This window comes from Podarcis melisellensis (genome assembly GCF_964234715.1).
Source record: "Podarcis melisellensis genome assembly, chromosome: 2".
NCBI classification, from domain to species: domain Eukaryota; kingdom Metazoa; phylum Chordata; class Lepidosauria; order Squamata; family Lacertidae; genus Podarcis; species Podarcis melisellensis.
In genome coordinates, this window is record NC_138529.1 from 69,162,336 (window position 1) to 69,182,117 (window position 19,782).

The 19,782-nt window shown below is 39.6% G+C and overlaps 1 protein-coding gene across 3 annotated transcripts in view; it reads left to right on the top strand.

Moving 5' to 3' along the window:
* RBM6 (RNA binding motif protein 6) overlaps positions 1 to 19,782 on the top strand; it is a 55,824-nt gene that overhangs the window by 1,852 nt on the left and 34,190 nt on the right. For 2 of the 3 annotated variants that reach the window (XM_081900250.1, XM_081900252.1), the window contains exons 2-6: positions 2,063 to 2,170; positions 3,632 to 4,946; positions 5,338 to 5,427; positions 6,174 to 6,243; positions 15,569 to 15,642. In XM_081900250.1, the coding sequence (XP_081756376.1) occupies positions 2,127 to 2,170; positions 3,632 to 4,946; positions 5,338 to 5,427; positions 6,174 to 6,243; positions 15,569 to 15,642 (1,593 nt within the window). In that variant the 5' untranslated portion in view covers positions 2,063 to 2,126. The remainder of the gene's footprint in view (positions 1 to 2,062; positions 2,171 to 3,631; positions 4,947 to 5,337; positions 5,428 to 6,173; positions 6,244 to 15,568; positions 15,643 to 19,782) is intronic. The other variant, XM_081900251.1, reaches the window with a different exon arrangement.

Here is a 19,782-nt window from a genome sequence, read left to right on the forward strand (position 1 = left end):
AAACTGGCTTTAAGCAATTTAATATAATAAATAACTGAAAATGCAAATAAACAAAAGAACCAGTTTTAAAACAAGCATTAATTATTACAAATCATCAGCATCAAAAACACTCAAAATAAGGAAATCAATATATTGAACACTTTTTAAAGTATAATTATTATTTTAAAAGTTATATTTTATAATGCATCACATTGAGTTCATGGAAAACAAAGGACATACCTCTACAAATAGTTTGTCTGCCATTAAAAATTGTTGTTTTTTTAAAAAAGTTGTGTACAGTAACCTTCAAGGCAAAAATGGAATATTCTTGGATTGAAATATTTACCTAGTTTCTCTTGTGCTGCCATTTCCAATCGCTGCTTTCTGTCCTTTCATTGTTGTGTAGAAAATATCCTGTTTGTCCTGTGTAAACTATAGCAGTTCATTGTTGCAAGTGATGGAAAGTTGTTTGCCATTGTCAGAAAATGTAGTAGTTGGTTGTTGCTAGGATAACATGCAGTTAGTTATCAGTTCAGTAATTATTCTTACAATGCTCAAATCAATGCAAGTCATAAGGTTATTTGTGACTTTCTTTCAATACAAACTGTTCACAGGCTAGTTGAGGCACAGAACATGTATAGGAAGTGACACATAAAGAGAGGCTTTGTTTATCCTGCTGCTCAGTCTTTTCTTCCCAGACTGCTCCACCCTAACACTCAGCTGTGCTGTTTTGCAATTTATCTTTGTTAATTCTATCTATAATTCAGGTAGAAATGTATACTAAACATGTTTTCCCCCCAGTGCACTTGGGATCAAGGTATCTAGAACTCAGCACATTTTTGCTTTAGTTTACTAGATTATCATATTTACTTCCCCATCTAAAAAGTCAAGTTTTCATGCAGAATTAATGCTAGCACAGGTTTTTTTTTTTACTTATCAGTATCAGATTAATAATATTTATTCCCTGGACTGGAATGTGTATTGTATGAAGTGAAAACCCACCCATTGGTTGTGGAAATGCATATTTATAGATTTATTTTTAAAGCCAAGCCCTAGAATGTATGCTGGAAACAAAAGTATTTTTGATATAAACATTGGAAACAGCCCAATTGGACAATGTGGCATAGTGCTGGCCACGTATTTGCCCATTTTTGAGTCATATTATTCATTTGCAGAGTTCTTCTGAGGAAGACATCATGCAACTAGTATCATGGTTGTTCCCATATGATTAATAGTGGTAGATCTGATCGTTCTTCTTTCACCTTCAACATATTGTACATCGATTTAAATTGGGATACATACAGACTTTGTGGTGGAGTTCAGGAAGTGCTGTACATTTGCCAATATCCAGAATAAAGAGCATCTTGCTAGTGTTTTTGGCAAAACACAGGTGATTTATTTGTGGGCAGTTAGGATGGACTGGAAGTGGCTCTGAATTTCAGGTATGCTAGGTGTGTGTAAAGTTCAGTGAAGATTAGATAAGAACTCCTCTCTCTGATGTGCAATGTGCTTTGCTGGGCCTCCTTCTTTACTCTTACTTCCTCCTCTTCTGCTCTTTCCACTCTCCATATCTCATCTCCTTTGACACTTCTGAATAAATTATGGAGCAACTTCACACAATAAATTAGCACCTGTTGCTTTTCTTTTGATATGACCCATGTTGTGGTATTGATGCTATGTTTTAAATTGCTCTAATCAGAATGGGCTTATTTTATAATTCTGATTGAGTTAAATGCTGTCTGTAGATGTGCAGGATTCACTGAGATGTTGAAAGACCTGATGAACGTTTTAGACTGTTATTGATTCAACCACTCTTGTGAAACATAGGACCTTGCAAACCTCTTATCAGTAGAGGTGTTGGGGAAATGTTTTGATTTAGAATAGTTGTCTCACAGTTTACAATGGAAATTCGCACTGTCTTTCAGTTGCACAGTGGTCAACTGCTTAGCTTTTGACTCTTACCTTGTAGGTTCAAATCATTCAAGAAGTTGAACTGGGTAATATTTGCTGGTTTAAAAGATAAAATTTATTAGCCAGAAGAATGCTAATTTAGTTGGCTTTTTATCATATTTTTATCTTGTAGAAAACACAGCTGCAGTTTGACAAAAACAAGAACTCTTTCTTCTGTTTGTCTTATCACAGACAAAATGTGGGGAAACCCTCGACCAGCCAACAGAATGGGTCCTTTTCGGTAAGTGTTTAACATGAAATAAGTTTTTGTATTTATATTTGTCCTGCATTAGGCTAGATACCATGTAATAAGATGACACAAAATCTTTGCTTCATAATTGGTAGCCACTTGTGACAACCCACTTGCACAGCATCCTTACAGGGCTTGCCCTTCCCCTCCACCAGCTCCTCCCCAAGGTTTCCTAGGGCTGCTTTTTATGTAGTCAAAATAACATCTCGAGTACACACGAGGGAGGTACCATTAGTTCTGGGGGAACCATGGTCATGGAATGCTGATGAGAGGAAGAGGATAGAATGGAGTATCCTGGAAGCAGATGTAGCTGGTGCATATAACTCAGTGTACACTTGGAAGGTATGAACATTTCCCTTGTCAAATTGACAGTTATATTAACAAATGCCTACAGGAACTATTAAATGTTGTTTTGGCAGAAAGTAGGTTCCAGAAAATAGATTCCACTCGATGTTGGGACACTATAAGGTCATGGAAGAGTGTTTATGCTCGTGTTTATATGTGCAGGCCATGAACTTGACCCTCATGGCCAAAGCTACTTTGCTAGGCTACTAGAACTGTACATTATGCCTTGGTTTATGGTAGGGCCTTGGAGTTTCTAGGATCAAATGCTCCTGGAAACTTTATGGCATGCATGCATATGCTCTGACAAAATGAAAAATCTTGAGAGAAACAGCTATACTGAAAGAACCACATTGATAGGTTTGGGGAAATGTCTTCAAAGAGTAATGGATAGTAGCCATCAGCAGACGACAGAGATGCTTTGCTTTTATGCATGGGTTTGCCTACTAAATATGCATGAGACATGTTAGATGGGTATGCAGTTGTTATGGTGCAGATGAAGGAGCACATGAGGAAGGTGCAATATGCACTACTGCAAATTGAGATCCAAGTAAAACAATGGTGCGAGTCGAGAAAGTATATAAAATCTCATAATTGTCTCCCCTTCTTGATAGTACATTAGTACAACTAACACATTGACTGGGCAGTGTCATTCAAATACAGTATTGAGCTTGTCCACAAAGGCCTTGTTTTATGAATATAGCAGCATGAGCATAGTTGCTCAACTGCTTAAGATAGTGATAAAACCAGATTTAATGGAAATTCTTTATTTGGAGCAGCATCAAGGACAAATGCGGTGGCTTCCTTAATGGAGAATTCCAAATGCCCCAGCTGTATGTACTGTGAGACTATGTAGATTGTTACCTTCAATGACTCATTAATATTTCAGGTATTCCATGTTGAGTTCAACTGGGAATTATGGTGAAATGGGAGTACGCAAGTTTACTTGTCACGCCTGTCGTATACTGCCTCCTCTTAAACTACCAAACATCAATATCTTCTGCGGATCTTACTGTTGAACAGCTCTGTAAAAGGTTTAGAGAAGACATGCTGATGTGTAGATTACAAACTCGAAGGACATTATGAATAACACTGTCTTTATTTCTACAGTGGGAGCCAAGAAGAAAGGTTTGCTCCCGGGTGGAACAGGGATTACTCTCCTCCTCCCCTTGATAGTCTTGCTCAAGAAAGACACTCTGGCAACTTCTCTGGCAGAGAATCACTTCCTTTTGATATCCAGGGACACCCAGGCATCCTCAATCCTCAGTTTGCCAACAGAGAGGAACCTACTTTCAGCTTTGGAGGTAGAGATGGACCACATAGTGACTTCAGAGGTGGGGAGGGTCATTTGCATGGTTTTGGAGGCAGAGATTACCCACCTGATTTTCAGAATAGAGATGAGTCACACTTGGACTTCAGGGGCAGGGTGCCACTTCTTCCAGATTTTAGAGGCAGGGAGATGTATCAAGGAGATTTCCAGGATAGGGAGGGGCAGTCTATGGATTATAGTGGAGGAGACATTCCTCCAATGGATTACAGGAATAGGGATTCTTTCCGTATGAACTACAGGGATAGGGAAGCTCATAATATGAGCTATAGAGGCAGAGATGACGCTCCATCTGATTTTCGTGCAAGGGGAACATTTGATTTAGACTTCAGAAACCGAGATGGATCTCACCCACACTTTAGGGCAAGGGACATGTCTGAACAGGATTATAGGGGCAGGGAGCAGCCATATTCAGAGTTTAGGAAAAGAGAAATGCCTGATATGGACTTGAGGAGCGTGGGTGCAGCTGACCTAGACTTCAGAGACAGAGATGTACCCCATTCAAATTTCAGAAATAGGCCAAAATCTCAGACTGATCAGGATTTTAGGGGTAGGGATGTGCCACCTCCTGTGGATTTTGCAGACAGAGATGTGCCCTCGGTGGACCCAAACCTTGTGGACTACCAGCATAGCCTTTCTACAGTGCCGCCAACAGATAGAGAATGTGAGGTAGATGAGGCTGGACTTGCTGCTAGGGAGCGGTCTTCCTTTAGTGTTCAAAGCAAGGAGTTTCCACATTCAGAACCAAGAGCCAGAGAAGAAGAATCTCAAAGACAGAAGCCCGAGACTGACTCGTCACTAGACTTCCAAAGTAGCTGTGGTCCTCTTCCTACTCTTCAGGATCAAGATAAGCCTTCTCAGGCCTTTGTTAGCAATCAGGAGTTCCCTACGGGTGAACAGCAAGTATCTGAACCATCTGCTCTTGGACTTAAGGAAAAAAGTGACCTGGATTTCCTTGGAAGGCAGGATACAGACTATAGGGGCATTGAGTATCGAGATGTAGATCATCGACTGCCAGGAAATCAGATGTTTGACTATGAACATGGCAAGTCTTTTGCAGAGGGCAAGTCTTCTAAAGATTCTCAGCCAGATCTTCAGGTATGTGATTTGTTGGAAAGCTTGTATCTATAATCATGTGTAAACATATTTATGAAAGCTTTGGAAGAATATGTTAATTACAGCCTCCCCTCCTTTGTATATTTAAAACCTAGTTAAGCTACTGTAAGGTAATATTGCAATGATATTTTATAACGTTGAAACTTTCTCAAATCTAGTAGTCTTCCTTTGCTTACTAGTAATTCAAATTCCACATTCCTGACTGACAGGGGACTTCAAACAGTTTACATGTGAAGCTGGTTGTGCTTCAACATCGTGAACGTCTTATATAAAAAGAATACAGTGTTATTTATTTTAAATCATTGTAAACTGTTTAGTAAAATGATAGGTCTTTATTATTGTCTTTAAAGTTTCCTTGAACTTTTTCTTTAAGGACCAGGATTATAGAACCGGCCTCAAAGATATAAAACCAAGCAAGCTGATTCGACTAGGAAAAGTGCCTCAAACTGCAACAAAAGATGATGTAAGTATTTCTTTTGCTTCTTGAAACTTAATTAGAACAGCCAGTATTGCACAGTAACAGTTTTCTCCATATGTTGTATTATTTTTATTGTTGTTGTTAATTAAATTTATATGCTGTCCTTCATCCAAAGATCATTAGGCAGTTTACAACATAAAAGCACAAAATGCACAACATAATAGTGAAAACAATAACATCCCCAACACACACATTTAAAGGCCATATATAGTTTAACAGCCAAAGGCCTATTTGAAGAGGATTGCGTTTGCCTGGCACCTAAATGTATGTAATATGGGCGCCAAGCAAGCCTGGGAAGAGCATTCCATGTGGGGGGCCTCTGTGTAAAAGGCCCATTCTCGTGTTGCTGCCCTCTGGACCTCTCATGGAGGAGACACACAGATAAGGGCCTCAGATGGTGATTGCAGGGTCCGGGTCAGTTCATAGGGGGAGAGGCGGCCATTGAGGATCTGAGGCATTTAAGGCTATATAGATCAAAACTAGCACTTTGAATTGAATCTGGAAATTAATCGGCAGCCAGTGCAGTTGGGCCAGGATTGGTGTTATATACTCAAGCTGTCTTGCACCAGTGAGCAACCTGGTCATTGAATTCTGCACCAGCTGAAGTTTCCAAACTTTTCAGAAGCAGCCCTGCGGTAGAACAGAATGTTCCTTTTTTAAAAAAATGTTATCGTGTAGGTTTTTTTTTTTTAAAAAAAACCCTTAACCTGAAACTTTGTTTGCTTCTGTAGATTCTTAATGCTTTCCAAGCGTGTGTTGGGACACCAGTGAAGAATATGCGCCTGAAAGATTATACTACAGGTGAGAATTTATTCAGTGTCTGTTGGGTGGATTTACATTTCACCTTGCAATTATGGCTTCCTTTTCTGACATCCTTACTACTATTGATTAAATGGCCTTTGGGTCATCTAGTCTTCCCTTGCCTTCTTCAGGATTGAGCCCAGGCTTAGCAGAGGTGATTTACAGCTGACTTGCTAATTCTACGTTAGCCATGGAAAAAACACCCCAAAAACACTCCTAAAGGAAGCCTTCTGGAGATGACAATGGATTGTTTCTAGTGGATGTTCCTTATTAAATCTTCTCATTGGGCAAGATTACTTGCCCTGCAACATCCTATGTACAAATAGTCTTCTCTTGAGATGTTGTGGCACCTAATTCCAGTATCTTCAAATACTGATAGCTCTAAATAGCTCAGTGGAAACATTTCTATACTTACATGCTTCCCAAGTTTCGATACGTTGGGTTGGACTTCTCATTTCAGAGGATGGCTTCATTAAAATCTCCTGGCCTCAATCCGTAGGTTCCTGACTTGTCCAAATGAAGTTTGGTTAGGAAATAATTAGCAGTTTTCTTGGTGGGGTTTGGGGAGGCAAAGAAAGAAGGACAAGGTTAAACATGAAGGTAGGGAATGTGAGACATTAATATTATAGTTCCAGAAGGGGTGAGAGATGCAGGAGGAAAAATGGGGAGATGTTCTGGAACTTTTCCTTTCCTTTTCCTGCTCCAGTCTGATTGTAACAGAAATCTTTATAATGATTTAAAATCTGGAGCTTCTTTAAAGCAAACAGTCCTGTAACCTACTAGTGTGTGCTACATCCTTAGTACATGTATTTCCTGCGTCGCTGTGATGTGGGAATCAAATTGTTTGCTTATATACCCTCAGTCTGGGTAAGGGCACTGAAAATATCCACAAAGTTGCAAATTTTTCTTTTCAGAAGTTGTTCTTGGAGTACCTCCAAACTGCTTTCAATATCCTGAGTATAGAATCTGTTTGGACACTTTGCATCAGTTTAAAGGGAAGCAAAATTCAAACTGCTTTTTGAACTTGGTGTATAAAGAGCAGTGTCTTTGTGCTATTAGGGCTGCTTCTGTGAAGGAAACTGGGGGGCTGTGAGGAGATGTAACAGCAGGCCATCATTGGCACTCTGAACATGTACCTTAGCATCATGCAGTTCCTCCTTCGCTTGCACATGGAGGCAAAGCACAATTTGCAGTTTGTCTGAACCCAGCAAACTAAGCTTTCTGCAAAATGCCTGTAAGCCAGGTTTGCAAACTATTGAATTGAACATTGCTTGCAGTAACTCCATAGTTTAATGTTTGGGCAAAACTGCAAATAGTGGCTTGATGCAGATCATGGTGGAAGTTCCTTATTTTCTCATGTGGGGGTAGGAAGCAAAGTGAAAGCCTAAGGCTTGTTTTTGTGATGCCAAACCATGGATGAAATTCAATATAGCACTTAGGCAAACATTCTGTCCTCCACCTCTCTTCCCTGTGTCTCTTAAATCTGTTCTATGGGTTTCCCCAGGCCCCTGGAGCAGATTTGATGCTGGCATGGGGTGCGTGTAGGGAGAAAGATCCATTGTGCAACCAGAAGTGTTCTGTTTGCATAATTATTTAGTTGAAAACCACCCCATGTTCTGCTGTTAAGTCTGAGTAGTTTAAGTAAGTCTGTTCTACTGGATACAAACATTTGTCAATATATGGAGATTCTCCCTACAGTGTTCTTAATCGCAGTGACAAAGAGGCCATCCAGAGTAATAACCCCTAACTGGGAGGGAAATCATATGATCCGTGCTTCTCTGCTTCCTTTATGTATTGCTGTTTACAACATGATTCTGTTCAGATTTATGATTTTTTAAAAAAAATATAATAATTAAGGAAATATTTACTATAAAATATTTATTTGGAAATGATAATTTCACACCCTTCTGTATTTCTACTCCCAGAGAGGTTGACTGCTAGTAGTAAATAGTTAAAAACAATACAGCATCATATTGAAAAACTAGAATTAAAGCATAGGTGTGTGCAGTTTTGTTTTACCTTCGGTGTCAACAGATTTCTTTTTGAAATGTTTGAAGCAAACCCTTTGAGCTGAAAAACTAATCCTTGGAATTGAATCCCAGTGTTTATGTTTCTGACAAGTATGTTGGGAAATAGAGAATTGGGATAAAGTAGGGTTGAGTTCCGTTTCATGAGTAACTACACTGAATGAAAAGTTCACTAAATCATTAGTAAAATAGAATTTAGAGGAGAGAAACTTATTTTAGCACTCTGGTATGTATAAGCAGGCATAAAATATGTGTTTGATTCGTATTAAGGTGTAACTTCTCTTTGGATTATGACGTGGGGGGGGATTACAAATGTGCCTGGTGGGGTTTGATTTCCAACAGTCCTCACCATTGCTTGAGAAGCTGTACCCAAACTAGGGAGCTGAGAAATCCTGTCAACCATTTACAGAGCTTTCAGCCAAAACTAAATTGAATGCCATGTTCTGTGTGCTGCTGCAATACAGCAGAAAAACATAATATATAGAGGGGATTCTGGGTGCAGAGAAAGTTCTGTATTCTACAGGCATCTAGGTTTTCTGGGAAGAAAATTCTATTTTAAGCCACCTTATATATTTGTCAGAGCAATAAATCTTAATATTTTGAAAACGATAGGATGTAGAAAGGGACGAAAATATTTGTATTATGTTCATATTTTGATAGTCAAATGTGTTCTTGAATTACGAGCAACTGAAAGCACTTTGAGATACGTATTTTGCAACTATGATTTGATGTTTGTACTGATGCTTGGGGCGGTTTCTCAGGAGGTAAGCCCTGAAGGGGTGGCATGAGGATAGAGTTTGTGCAAGAGTTCGTAAAATGTTCTCTATCACAATCTGTGTAGGTTGAGAACTTCTCATGTTAGCTGCCTTGTTAAAAAATATATATGAAAAGGTGGAATATAAATTTAACAAATAAGGTTTGGTGAATACTTTAGGTTATAGTGAGTATTACAGGTTATATCTGTTCGATGAAAGATCTTCATTCAGCCCTTCTCTTACCTGTTTTTGCCATAACTGAATTCTGCCCCTCATCTTTGGCTGCCCTGATATTTCTCTAACTCAATTAGAAAATAGTTGCATGTGGAACTGAGTTTCCTCTGTGTAATGCATGCTAAAGCTCTGGTAGGCAGGGAGTTTGCAGCTTGTTGAAAACATGGCATATTCATAATTCATGTAGTCTCTTTAGGCAGGTATGCAATGTTGATGTGACCAGATAGCAACTGTAAGTCTCCATGTGAAAAGTGAGCAAGTATGGCCTGAATCTATCCTCTCTGATAACATAACATAACAAGATATTTGTTCTTACTTCTCTTAAGGATGCACGCTTCACCTAGCCACATCATACATGATCAATTTCATGCTCTTGTTTCTGGGATTTGACTAGTTATAATTCAGTCTGTGTTCTGCCATATATTTTGGCAGCCTAGATCTGACAGGATGTTTAAGCAAGCTAGAGGATTTGAGCATGATCGTAGACTGTTGATGATTTGAAACTCAAAGAGAAGAAGAGATCTGTACAGTCATACCTCGGGTTAAATATGCTTTGGGTTGAGCATTTTCTGGTTGCTCTCCGTGGCGACCCGAAAGTAACAGAACGCGTTACTTCCAGGTTTCATCGCATGCGCAGACGCTCAAAATGACGTCACACACATGCGCGGAAGCGGCGAATTGCAACCCGTGCACGTGCAGGCACAGGTTGCGTTCGCTTCAGGATGCGAATGGGGCTCCAGAACGGATCCTGTTCACATCCAGAGGTACCACTATATATGAGTAATTTGGGGGAGAGTTGGGATGGTTTTTCAGTTCATGTCTTGGTGCATTGAAGCATCTCATTTCCCCTATTTAGGGTATGGACACGGGTGGCGCTGTGGATTAAACCCAGAGCCTAGGACTTGCCGATCAGAAGGTTGGTGGTTCAAATCCCCGTGATGGGGTGAGCTCCTGTTGTTCGGTCCCTGCTCCTGCCAACCTTGCAGTTCAAAAGCACGTCAAAGTGCAAGTAGATAAATAGGTACCACTCCGGCGGGAAGGTAAACAGTGTTTCCGTTTGCTGCTCTGGTTCGCCAGAAGCGGCTTAGTCATGCTGGCCACATGACCCGGAAGCTGTATGCCGGCTCCCTTGGCCAATAAAGCAAGATGAACGCCGCAACCCCAGAGTCGGCCACGACTGGACCTAATGGTCAGGGGTCCCTTTACCTTTACCTACATCACAGGAAGAAAGAACTTAATGTCATTTTTATGGCAGGTAGTTTGAAATTGGACATACGGCCTTTTGTTTCATATGAGTCAAGAAATATTTTAAGGAGTGGGTTGTCTCTAATAATGCTGACCAGTGCCATCATATCCAGTGAAAGAGCTTGTGAGCAAGTCACTTCGTTTTCTAGCCAGTATTGTGATTGCTTATTAACTCCCAAGAATGATGTGATTATTAAGTCTAAAACTAAATAAATTATTGAATAAAAGTTTTTTTTAAAAAAAAGCCAAACTCCCAGTGTTGCCATTTGTCTGAAATATAATTAAGACAGCCATATTCCATTCGTTTCATCAAACCACAGTTCCATGGTTTCAATTTCATAGAAATTACATGTGATGTATTTTCTGCATACAAAATTTCATGCCCTATTTTTTAAATAAGAGATTAAACTACAGTTTCTTTTTGTTTGTTTGTTGATATCATGGATAATTGTGGCTTAAATAAGCCAGGTTCTGTGAATGCAAGCCAAGGGACTAGGAGGGGGTGTGCAGTCATGTAATCAATTCTCTGGCCAATAACCATTACGTCTGAACTGAATCCTTATCTCTCAATTTAAAAAAAATGATATGGTGAGTTACCATATTTTTCGCCCTATAGGACGCACCGTCCCATAAGGCGCACCTAGTTTTTTGGGGGGGAAATAAAGGGGAAAAAATTATTTCCCCCCCAGGCGCAGGGCTGGGGCGGGGGAGGCCTGAGCTTCCCCCAACCCCAGTCCCCAAACAGGCAGCTCTCTGCAAGCCGTGGGAGCCCAGCGCTGGCTCCCGCTGCTTGCGGAGAGGTCCGCGAAGCCTGGACACGCTGATCTCAGCGCGCACAGGCTTCGGCATGCAGGCGACTCACTGCAAGCAGCGGGAGCGCTCCTGCTGCTTGCGGAGAGGTCCGCGAAGCCTGGACGCGCTGAGCTCAGCGCGCGCAGGCTTCGGCATGCAGGCAACTCTACGCAAGCAGCAGGAGCGCTCCCGCTGCTTGCGGAGAGGTCCGCGAAGCCTGCATTCGCCCCATATGACGCACACACATTTCCCCTTCATTTTTGGAGGGGAAAAAGTGCGTCCTATAGCGAAAAATACAGTACATATGGTCAAGTGTAAGCTATTGTATGGAGGCCATTTCCAGCAATCTGCTATACCTATAATGCATAGACCAATCTGAACCTTTATGTAAAATACCCATAAGCTCAAATACCAGTTATGACTGATAAATATGTGTTTAGAAAGATATGTAAGATGATAGTCACCATTAGAGAAATTCATACCGTTGTATAGTTAACATAACACTTTTTTGAGGTTTTCCTCTGCCATGAATTTCTGAGCACAAACTAAGCAAGTTGTTGCTGTTAACAACAACAACTTGTTGTTTTAAAAAATAACTAGTATGGAGTGGAGAAGAGACCAAATAGGGAACATATGGAAATTGTGGAGTTTAACCCTAGGCCCCTACCATGATACAAAACATTTGTATGTCATTGTTGGGAGTGGTCATTAGGAGATTTGAAGCAATGAATTAGTTCTCTGATGTGTTTTAGTCTAGTACTTGACATAGACGGGTCTGAATGCAGTGGTGGGCCAGTGAGGGCCCGCAATCTGACGCTGAATTTTGACAAGATTGAGGCACTGTGCAGAGGTGGTTCCTGGGTCTGGGAATTGAGGCTGATGTTGCGCTTAGCCTAAAAAGGGGCAGATACATAGTCTGGGTGTGCTCTTGGTTACTGGTGGCTCAAGTAACCAATAGGTTGGATTGCTATTATGCAATCTCTGTGGGTTGCTGTTAGGTTTGGTTCAAAATCTGCAGCTAGCGAAGAATGGTTTCTACTTCTGAGTGGAATCTCCTGTTTCACCCACAGCATCTGTGTGGAAAGAACTGCACTGGCTGGTGATCAGTTACTGAAACAAATTTAAGCTGTTAGTGTTGGCCTTTATAGCCCTGAGTAGCTCAAGACATGGATATCCCCAATAGACTGACCCAGTCATTACTGTCTGCTGAAGGGGCCCTCCTTACTGTGGCTCAACCTACAAATATCTATTTGGTGGGCACCTGGAGAAGGGCCTTTTCTGTTGTGGTACTTACCTTGCAGAATGCTTTTCTGTTCAGATTTGGTGGGCACTAAAGGTGGCATCATGCCTGCCATGAACTTTTCCTGATTGCTAGTGTTGTTTCCTGTTGCCGTTGGCTACTGTGACGTTGTTACGAAAACTTGTTGTTTTTATTTACTGTGATGTTTTTACTGTGACTTGCTGGGTTTTTTTAAGGTTTTGTGTGTTATGATTTGAACTGCTTTGGTATTTTTGAAAAGTGAAACCTAGTCTAAAAATCCTGTTAATAAGCAAATAAATTTTTAAAAATATGCTTAAACCAAAATCCAAATAGGCAGTGCATAGAAAGTTTGAGGCAATTGTCATCTTCATCCTGCTTTGAATTGCTGAGAAATCTGTTGGGGGTGCTGTGTGGATAGTGCTAAATTTGTATGGCAGAGAATGAGCTTGAAAATCGCTGCTTGGTCACAAAGCTTACCAAGAGGCGTTGGACAGGCTGGGGGAAGCCAACCTAACATTTACTTCAGGGTTATTGGGATAAAAGAAAACTATTTCCATATTTTAGTGTAAATTACAATATAAACTCATTAAAATTGCATGCAACTCTTGCTGGCCTTATGAGAGGTATAATAAATAAACATTTGATTTTTATTAAGATCTTAAAGTGGGAGATTGTCTCAGTATATGGAAGTAAAAATAGATTTAATGACAGAAGGCATTATCTATTGTTTGTGTAGAATATGATTAATTTCAGCAATAGTGTTTGTTTCTAATAGAAAGTCACAACAGTTAGCCTTGTGATAAAAATGTGTCACAAATTTTATTTCCGATTGGGAATTTATAGACCTGTACAATCCTTTCCCTAGTATCTTTACCTGATGGCAGCTGTATTGCTGGGGTGTGTGGAGGCAGAGGAAAATCTACTGCTTGCAAACGTATTTCACTAGAATGCAAATTTTCACACTATAAGTAGGTAGACAGATAGCATGAGACTGTTTTTAGAGGTTTTGTTTACAATCAAGCAGCATGTTAAATAAAAATAAAATAAAATGTAGTTTTGCCTTAAGAAACTTTTATAAAGCTGCTTAATTGATTGCACAGAATTCAGTAGCTCATCTTCCAGATACATGGGCATGGGCATTACTCAATCTGCTGGCCCCCGTGCCTCCCGAGGAAATAGATAAAATCTAACACTGTTAGCCAAAATTTAAGTTATTAGTGACATGGAGATACTGCTAAATATGATATTGCCTTTAAATATTCTGCCCTCTTTGCCCTTCAGTTGTGTAGCAAATTATGTCATGACATCCTCTTGCTGTAAATTTGGTTAGGGATGGACACACAACATACAATGTGATGACATCACAATATGGATAAATGTTGTTGTATGTTATGAAATGCTGCTTAAAAAATAATAATCATTGTCATTATTAACAACCCAAAAGTGCAGTAGCAGGGTGTTACATCATGGTATATAGAAAGCAAAAGAAGCAATAAATAGTAAGAAAAGGAAATGCTAAGAAACTAATATGACTCAAGACATCCATATGTCCTGAGCTGACGTAGATGGTGAATCTTGATCATCAAAGTCCAAAGCATAAGAAAGAAAATCCCACCAGATGGCATAGTTCTGGATCCTCCAACCCCCGGGAAACTTGTGTGTTCTTCCTTCCCCCCCACCTTAGTCAAATTCCATAGGTTCTCACATCACACATCCCTATGCTACCTGTAAAATGTTCAGCGTTGAGTGATAAGGAGACCAAAGCATTGCAAACTAGTTTTAGGACATAGCATCTTTCCAGTGATTTCATGTCAGAGGAAGGTGGATATCTCCTGATAGACAAAGATGATGTGTGTGTATGTCACATAGAGTTTCTGGTATTTGTTTGCTTGTTTTCTTTAAAGAAAAAACAAAAACAAAACCTATTCATACTCCTGTGCCAGTTACTTATCTGTTCTACACAAGGCCTTCTGTTGCATTAATTTGTTCTATCTGCAATACCAGATCGGACAGAGTTAGTACATAATGTTTATGTTTTGTGTTATTTGTGAAAAGAACTGAAGCATCTGAGTAGATGAAGCAGTCAAAACAAAATGTTTTATTTTTGTTTCATTGTGAATTATTCCATTGCAAACCAGTTCTTGCAGTTTCAGCCTTGGAAACTTTGCACACTGTTCCCTGCTTAAAGTGACACATCTTCCCTTGAGTAAGCCTTGGTATTAATTTAGATGGTTATGAATCCTTGATAATTTTGAGGTAAGGACATCTTTATGTACCCTTCTCGCCTCCGTTTCAGGCAGATGGGTGCATCGCTTCTTGAAATAACTTTCATCGCTAGAAAATACTATTCTATTAGTGGAATATGGTTAACTAACCATTTTACAATATGGTTAAAGAGATTACAAATGGAACCCCCCCTCCCAATAATTGCTTGTCCTTTAACCTGGACTACCTGTGAAGAAAGGAACAATAACATTTTAGGGTAGTCTTGTTAATTTCCTTGCAGTGTTTTAGAACTGCATTAGATCAGTTTAAAAATCAAAATCAAAAGGCTTAAAAAAATGATCTTCACTTGAGGTGAAAAAGATTCTGAGACTAATACTATTACTGTAGTAAAAAATTAACAAAAACTTAAGCACTTTGACTTCTTGGTTTCACAAGGGTTGAAATGATGCCATTGAAACCAGACTCTGCTGCCTGGACTTTTGAAATGGGTGTTATGCTTTTTTAATAAGTGTAACTCTGTAGTGTTCAGTATCTCCTTAATTTCTAGGAGAATTGGCCCTTTACACGTTTGTTGGCTTTTTAATGGAAACCCACATTGCCTACTGAATTTTACAATGTTTAAGACCAATTTTTAAAAGCACCAACTATTGCCTTTGTTTTGTTTTATGGGAAGCATAGGGTGGTGGTAAATGGGTGTGTGCTGAAGGGAAGGGGAAACTGGGTACTGAAATTGTGGCTTTCTGGCACTAACGCAAATCCCGTCTGTATTTAAATGCTGTCCCCAGGTTACGACTATGGCTATATCTGCGTGGAGTTTTCCCTCTTGGAAGAGGCCATCGCCTGCATGGAAGCCAACCAGGTTGCTTTACACTTCGGTCGAAAATGCTGCTAGAAGAATATTTTTGTGGGGAGGGTTGACACCTAGTGATTTTTTTAAAAATTAAGATTCAGAGAAAGTCTTCCCCCCAAAAAACCTGTACAGCGTAACAGCCAATATGCTGATGTATTGCAGAAATCTAGAGAGGCTTAATGTTCCACAGAAAGAACTTACGTTCATTTTTTTCCTAAATAGTCTGCCTCTCAAGTTGTGCATGCTTCGCAGGCTGGATAGTTTCTAAGTGTGGTAGTTAAGGAAAGGTTTCCAGTTCTGGTGGTTGTTCTTATGAGCTTGTATATGTGGTAGATTTCAAGTGACAGTAGCTAAACTGCTGTCAGATGTTTCACTTTCTTGATTGTACAGTAAAATGAAAATCTGTACTTCCTCTAAGCAAAATAGTTATGTTTGAATATGCTCTTGGGAGTGCAGACTCACACACACCCCTCTACGTGTATTCATGGGCTAGACCACTAATATGCAGCTCTGAGTGAAAAATCCAATTTGCATGCCTCATTTGTCTATGTGTTTTCATCTGGTTGGAGGGGCGGGCTTTGTCTGTTTCCTGATATTTATATTTTTATGCAAGTTGGAGCTGTATAAGAGAAGTCTGGCCTGTTCCAGCTGCACCTGGTTAATCTGAATGTCTTAACATTTTCTTAGAAAGTCGCTAGCATAGCTCCAAATTATATATTTGGCTAGGTTTTTATATTGAGCGCTATAAATAAAAAGTAGTAAATTATAGCAGAAAATGGATCTTACAATAATACCCATGGCTTGGAAATTTCAGAAATAAGCCCTATGTTTCCCCCCACTTTTAAGAAATTGATCAAATTCTCAACTATTTTTACATAGTAAATTCTTACTTGTTGTTACTCAGTTCTTCATATCCAGCTTGAGAAATGTCTTCCAGTTTCTGGCTGCTACAATTCTAGAAGTGATTTTCTCACAAAAATAATGTAAGCTGGAAACACTGTGTCCCTGGTAATCTCAGTGAACAGTTTGATGCTAAATGTGATGATTTATACCCAGCAATTTGAGAAATGAAATTTAGGAATCCTCGCCTCACCATGAATCTGTTCTCATAACATGATTATCAGATATAATGACCAGAGTGCTTCCCTGTCCAGCAGCTGTCAGGTACTTGTTTATACATATTAAAGTAAAGCAGCCATTTGAATGTTGTAGTTATTTTCTGACAGCATCCTATTTTTGTAGAATCTACGGATTGTCCTTCTAGATATTGTCATTGCCCATCCTTTTTTTGTTTACTGTCCCCCGTAGCTCAAAAACTCAGGGCAGCACTATATATAAGCCTGATTATAACGCAGAATATGAATTTTCTTTCTTTCTTCAAAATAGGCTTAACCAATAAGGAAGATGATACTTCATTATTATGAACCATTTATCAGTCACTTTGTACAATAAAAAGTCTCAAAGTGACTTGGCACCATTTATCAGTCACTTTGTACAATAAAAAGTCTCAAAGTAACTTGGCAATGTAAAATACATACTTGAGAAACATAACATACATAAGCTCTGTAGTTCTTGGGGGGGTTGTTTCTTAACTCTTTCAGATGTTCCATAAATTCTCAATCACGACTGAATTTGAAATATTACTTTGGAATAAGAATTCCTTATACCTTTAGCAGCATTTCATAGCTGCTGTTGCAGTAGTCTCTGCAGCTTTATTCTGAGCTGTAGCTAGGTCTTTTTCTCTTCCTCTTATTTGCATTTACACCATTATATAGTTCATCCTATTCTGGACAGATAACAGACAATAACTGCCCCAAAAGAGGAAGTGATGGCAACAAATTTGGATGACATTAGAAGAAGATTAGACAAATTCAAGGAGGATAAGGCTATCAGTAGTTACTAGATACAATGGCTGTGTTAACCCAACTACCTGAGGCAATATACCTCTGAATGCCAGTTAGTGAAAGTGACAAGTGGAGAAAGTGCTGTTTGGCTCAGGTTCAACTTGCAGGCAGAGATCTGATTAGCTGTTTTGGTAGCATAGTTTAGATTTGTGTTAAATATGATTGGCATTTACCACAGTGCTGCCCACTAACAAGGTTTTATTTTCAAAACCCACGTTTCTCTTTCACCAGTGGCCTGGAAACAGCTTTCCTGTTTGTTCTTCATCTTGCTTAAGCTGCAGCAAACTCAGATGTTGTTTCCAGTAGCCGTGCAGCCATAAACAAGTTTCCCACCATTAAAGCTTCTTATTCCGCAGAGAGTCCCAAATTAATCTGAGCAGTGGCTCTTGTGTACACATGGCTCAAAAAAGCACTGGCACAAGGTTAACCGTCAAACATAAGCAGAGGGCATAATGCAGAGCCCCTTCCCTTCCTTTGGATCAACTTTTGATTTATAATATTTGGATGCTTTCTGACTCAGGATTGACCAGGTTCAGCTTCTGCCTGTTCATTAACTGTAGAGTTTGTGTGTGTGGGTGTGTGCTCTATATCAGGGCAGAATTTCTCTTTGACGTATTGTACATGAAGACCCCTCACCCTCAAAAAGCTACTTTACTTTTTGTAGGAAGTATGCCTGATGTACTGTCTTCTGCCAGTTTGGACTGCTGTAGCCAAACCAGTTAAAATATGTGGGGTTTTTTTTAATGTGCCAGGAGAGTTTTAGAACCCTCTCCTATTCAGATACAGAGAAAAGCCCAGAAATTGATTCAGTGTCTGGCCATATCGGTGAAGGCACCCAGGCGACAGGAGCAGGGGGCTACTAAGCAGGATCTGTTGATGGTGATGAAATCCACAGGGTTACTGTTGTCCTTGTCACCAGAGGGATTTATTTGGCATTCAATGCACTCTTGTTGCTGCAAGTGCAGTGCCATTTAATTCAGGGTAGAGAAATGAGTAAAGCAAATGATAATTGAATGTGTCTCCTGTTCTCACTGATAGAACACCCACTGTGTGATATTTGTAAAATTTTAATACCATGACTTTCATGGTGGTCTGTGGTCAGTTGTCTTGTCATTTGGTTTTGACATCACTTTCTCTGTTAGTATGTTGCTGCTGTCTATTTGGGGTGAGATGCCTTTTTAGGTAGGGAAGAGGTGCGGAAAGTAACATGTCTTATCTAATTTGCATCGCCTGCATACACGGAGCTGAATTGTTATCTCACTACCAAAATGACTTCAGAGTTAATGAACTGGCTCCTTCCTTCTTCAGACAACAGCCTTGAAAGGGAAAGAATTTAGCATTTCTTCTTAATAGAAAATTACTGAGTATGCTTTTTTTTTTAATTGAAGAATTCAATTATTTCAAAAGGTTATTTCAATTTGAGGACATGTTTTGCTCCCTGTGTGGGATGGAGGGAGCAACCTGTATTAATTTTCAAAATCTCAGCTATCCAGGGTATTCATGCGCTTTTATTCTTTATAGTCACCAGGAGCTGAGGAAGATTAAAATGCTGCCAGTTCTGCCTTGTCTTGGTTCCTATTCTAAAATAGCCAATGTCTGTCATTTATTTTAAGCATAGATTACCTGTGATTGAAAACTGAAGAATATTTGTATTAGATGATGGCATTAGTATAGTTGTCGTGATACTGTTGCCAGTCAGTGAAACAACTGAGCTGACACAAGGTTGTGTTACAAGGTTTATTTGCTATGCCTGAGTTGGGTGATCCATTTCAAGTAGTTATAGCCCTTGTAATACAAAGGATATAAATTCCATAAACCAAATTGATAGCGTGTTCAATTTCTCACAGTTGTTGAGTAGCTGTAAGCACAGGCAGATCTTTCTCTTACCATTTTCTGGATCATTGATAAATCATTAGAATGAGCTGGATAAGGAACTGTAGAAAAACCACAAAATATGTTCTCTTATCTTTCCTGTGAGGCCTGATTCATGTTAAGTTTGAAGCCCTTTGCCAACAGTGGTTCTTAACTGTGGCCCATGAACCACTGATGCAGGCAGTTTAAGGCAATTTAGAGCATTGACTTAAGGATGAAACATTGAGGCCAGCAGCTCACCTATGATACGTTTGACCAGTTGTGACATAAAAGGAAGAGAACTTTATTGGGAAGAAAGGCTGGTGAAGTGTGTGGCTGCAATTCTTGCAGTTCTTCTTTTACCTCTTATGTGCAGTCTGTGGCACATTCACTT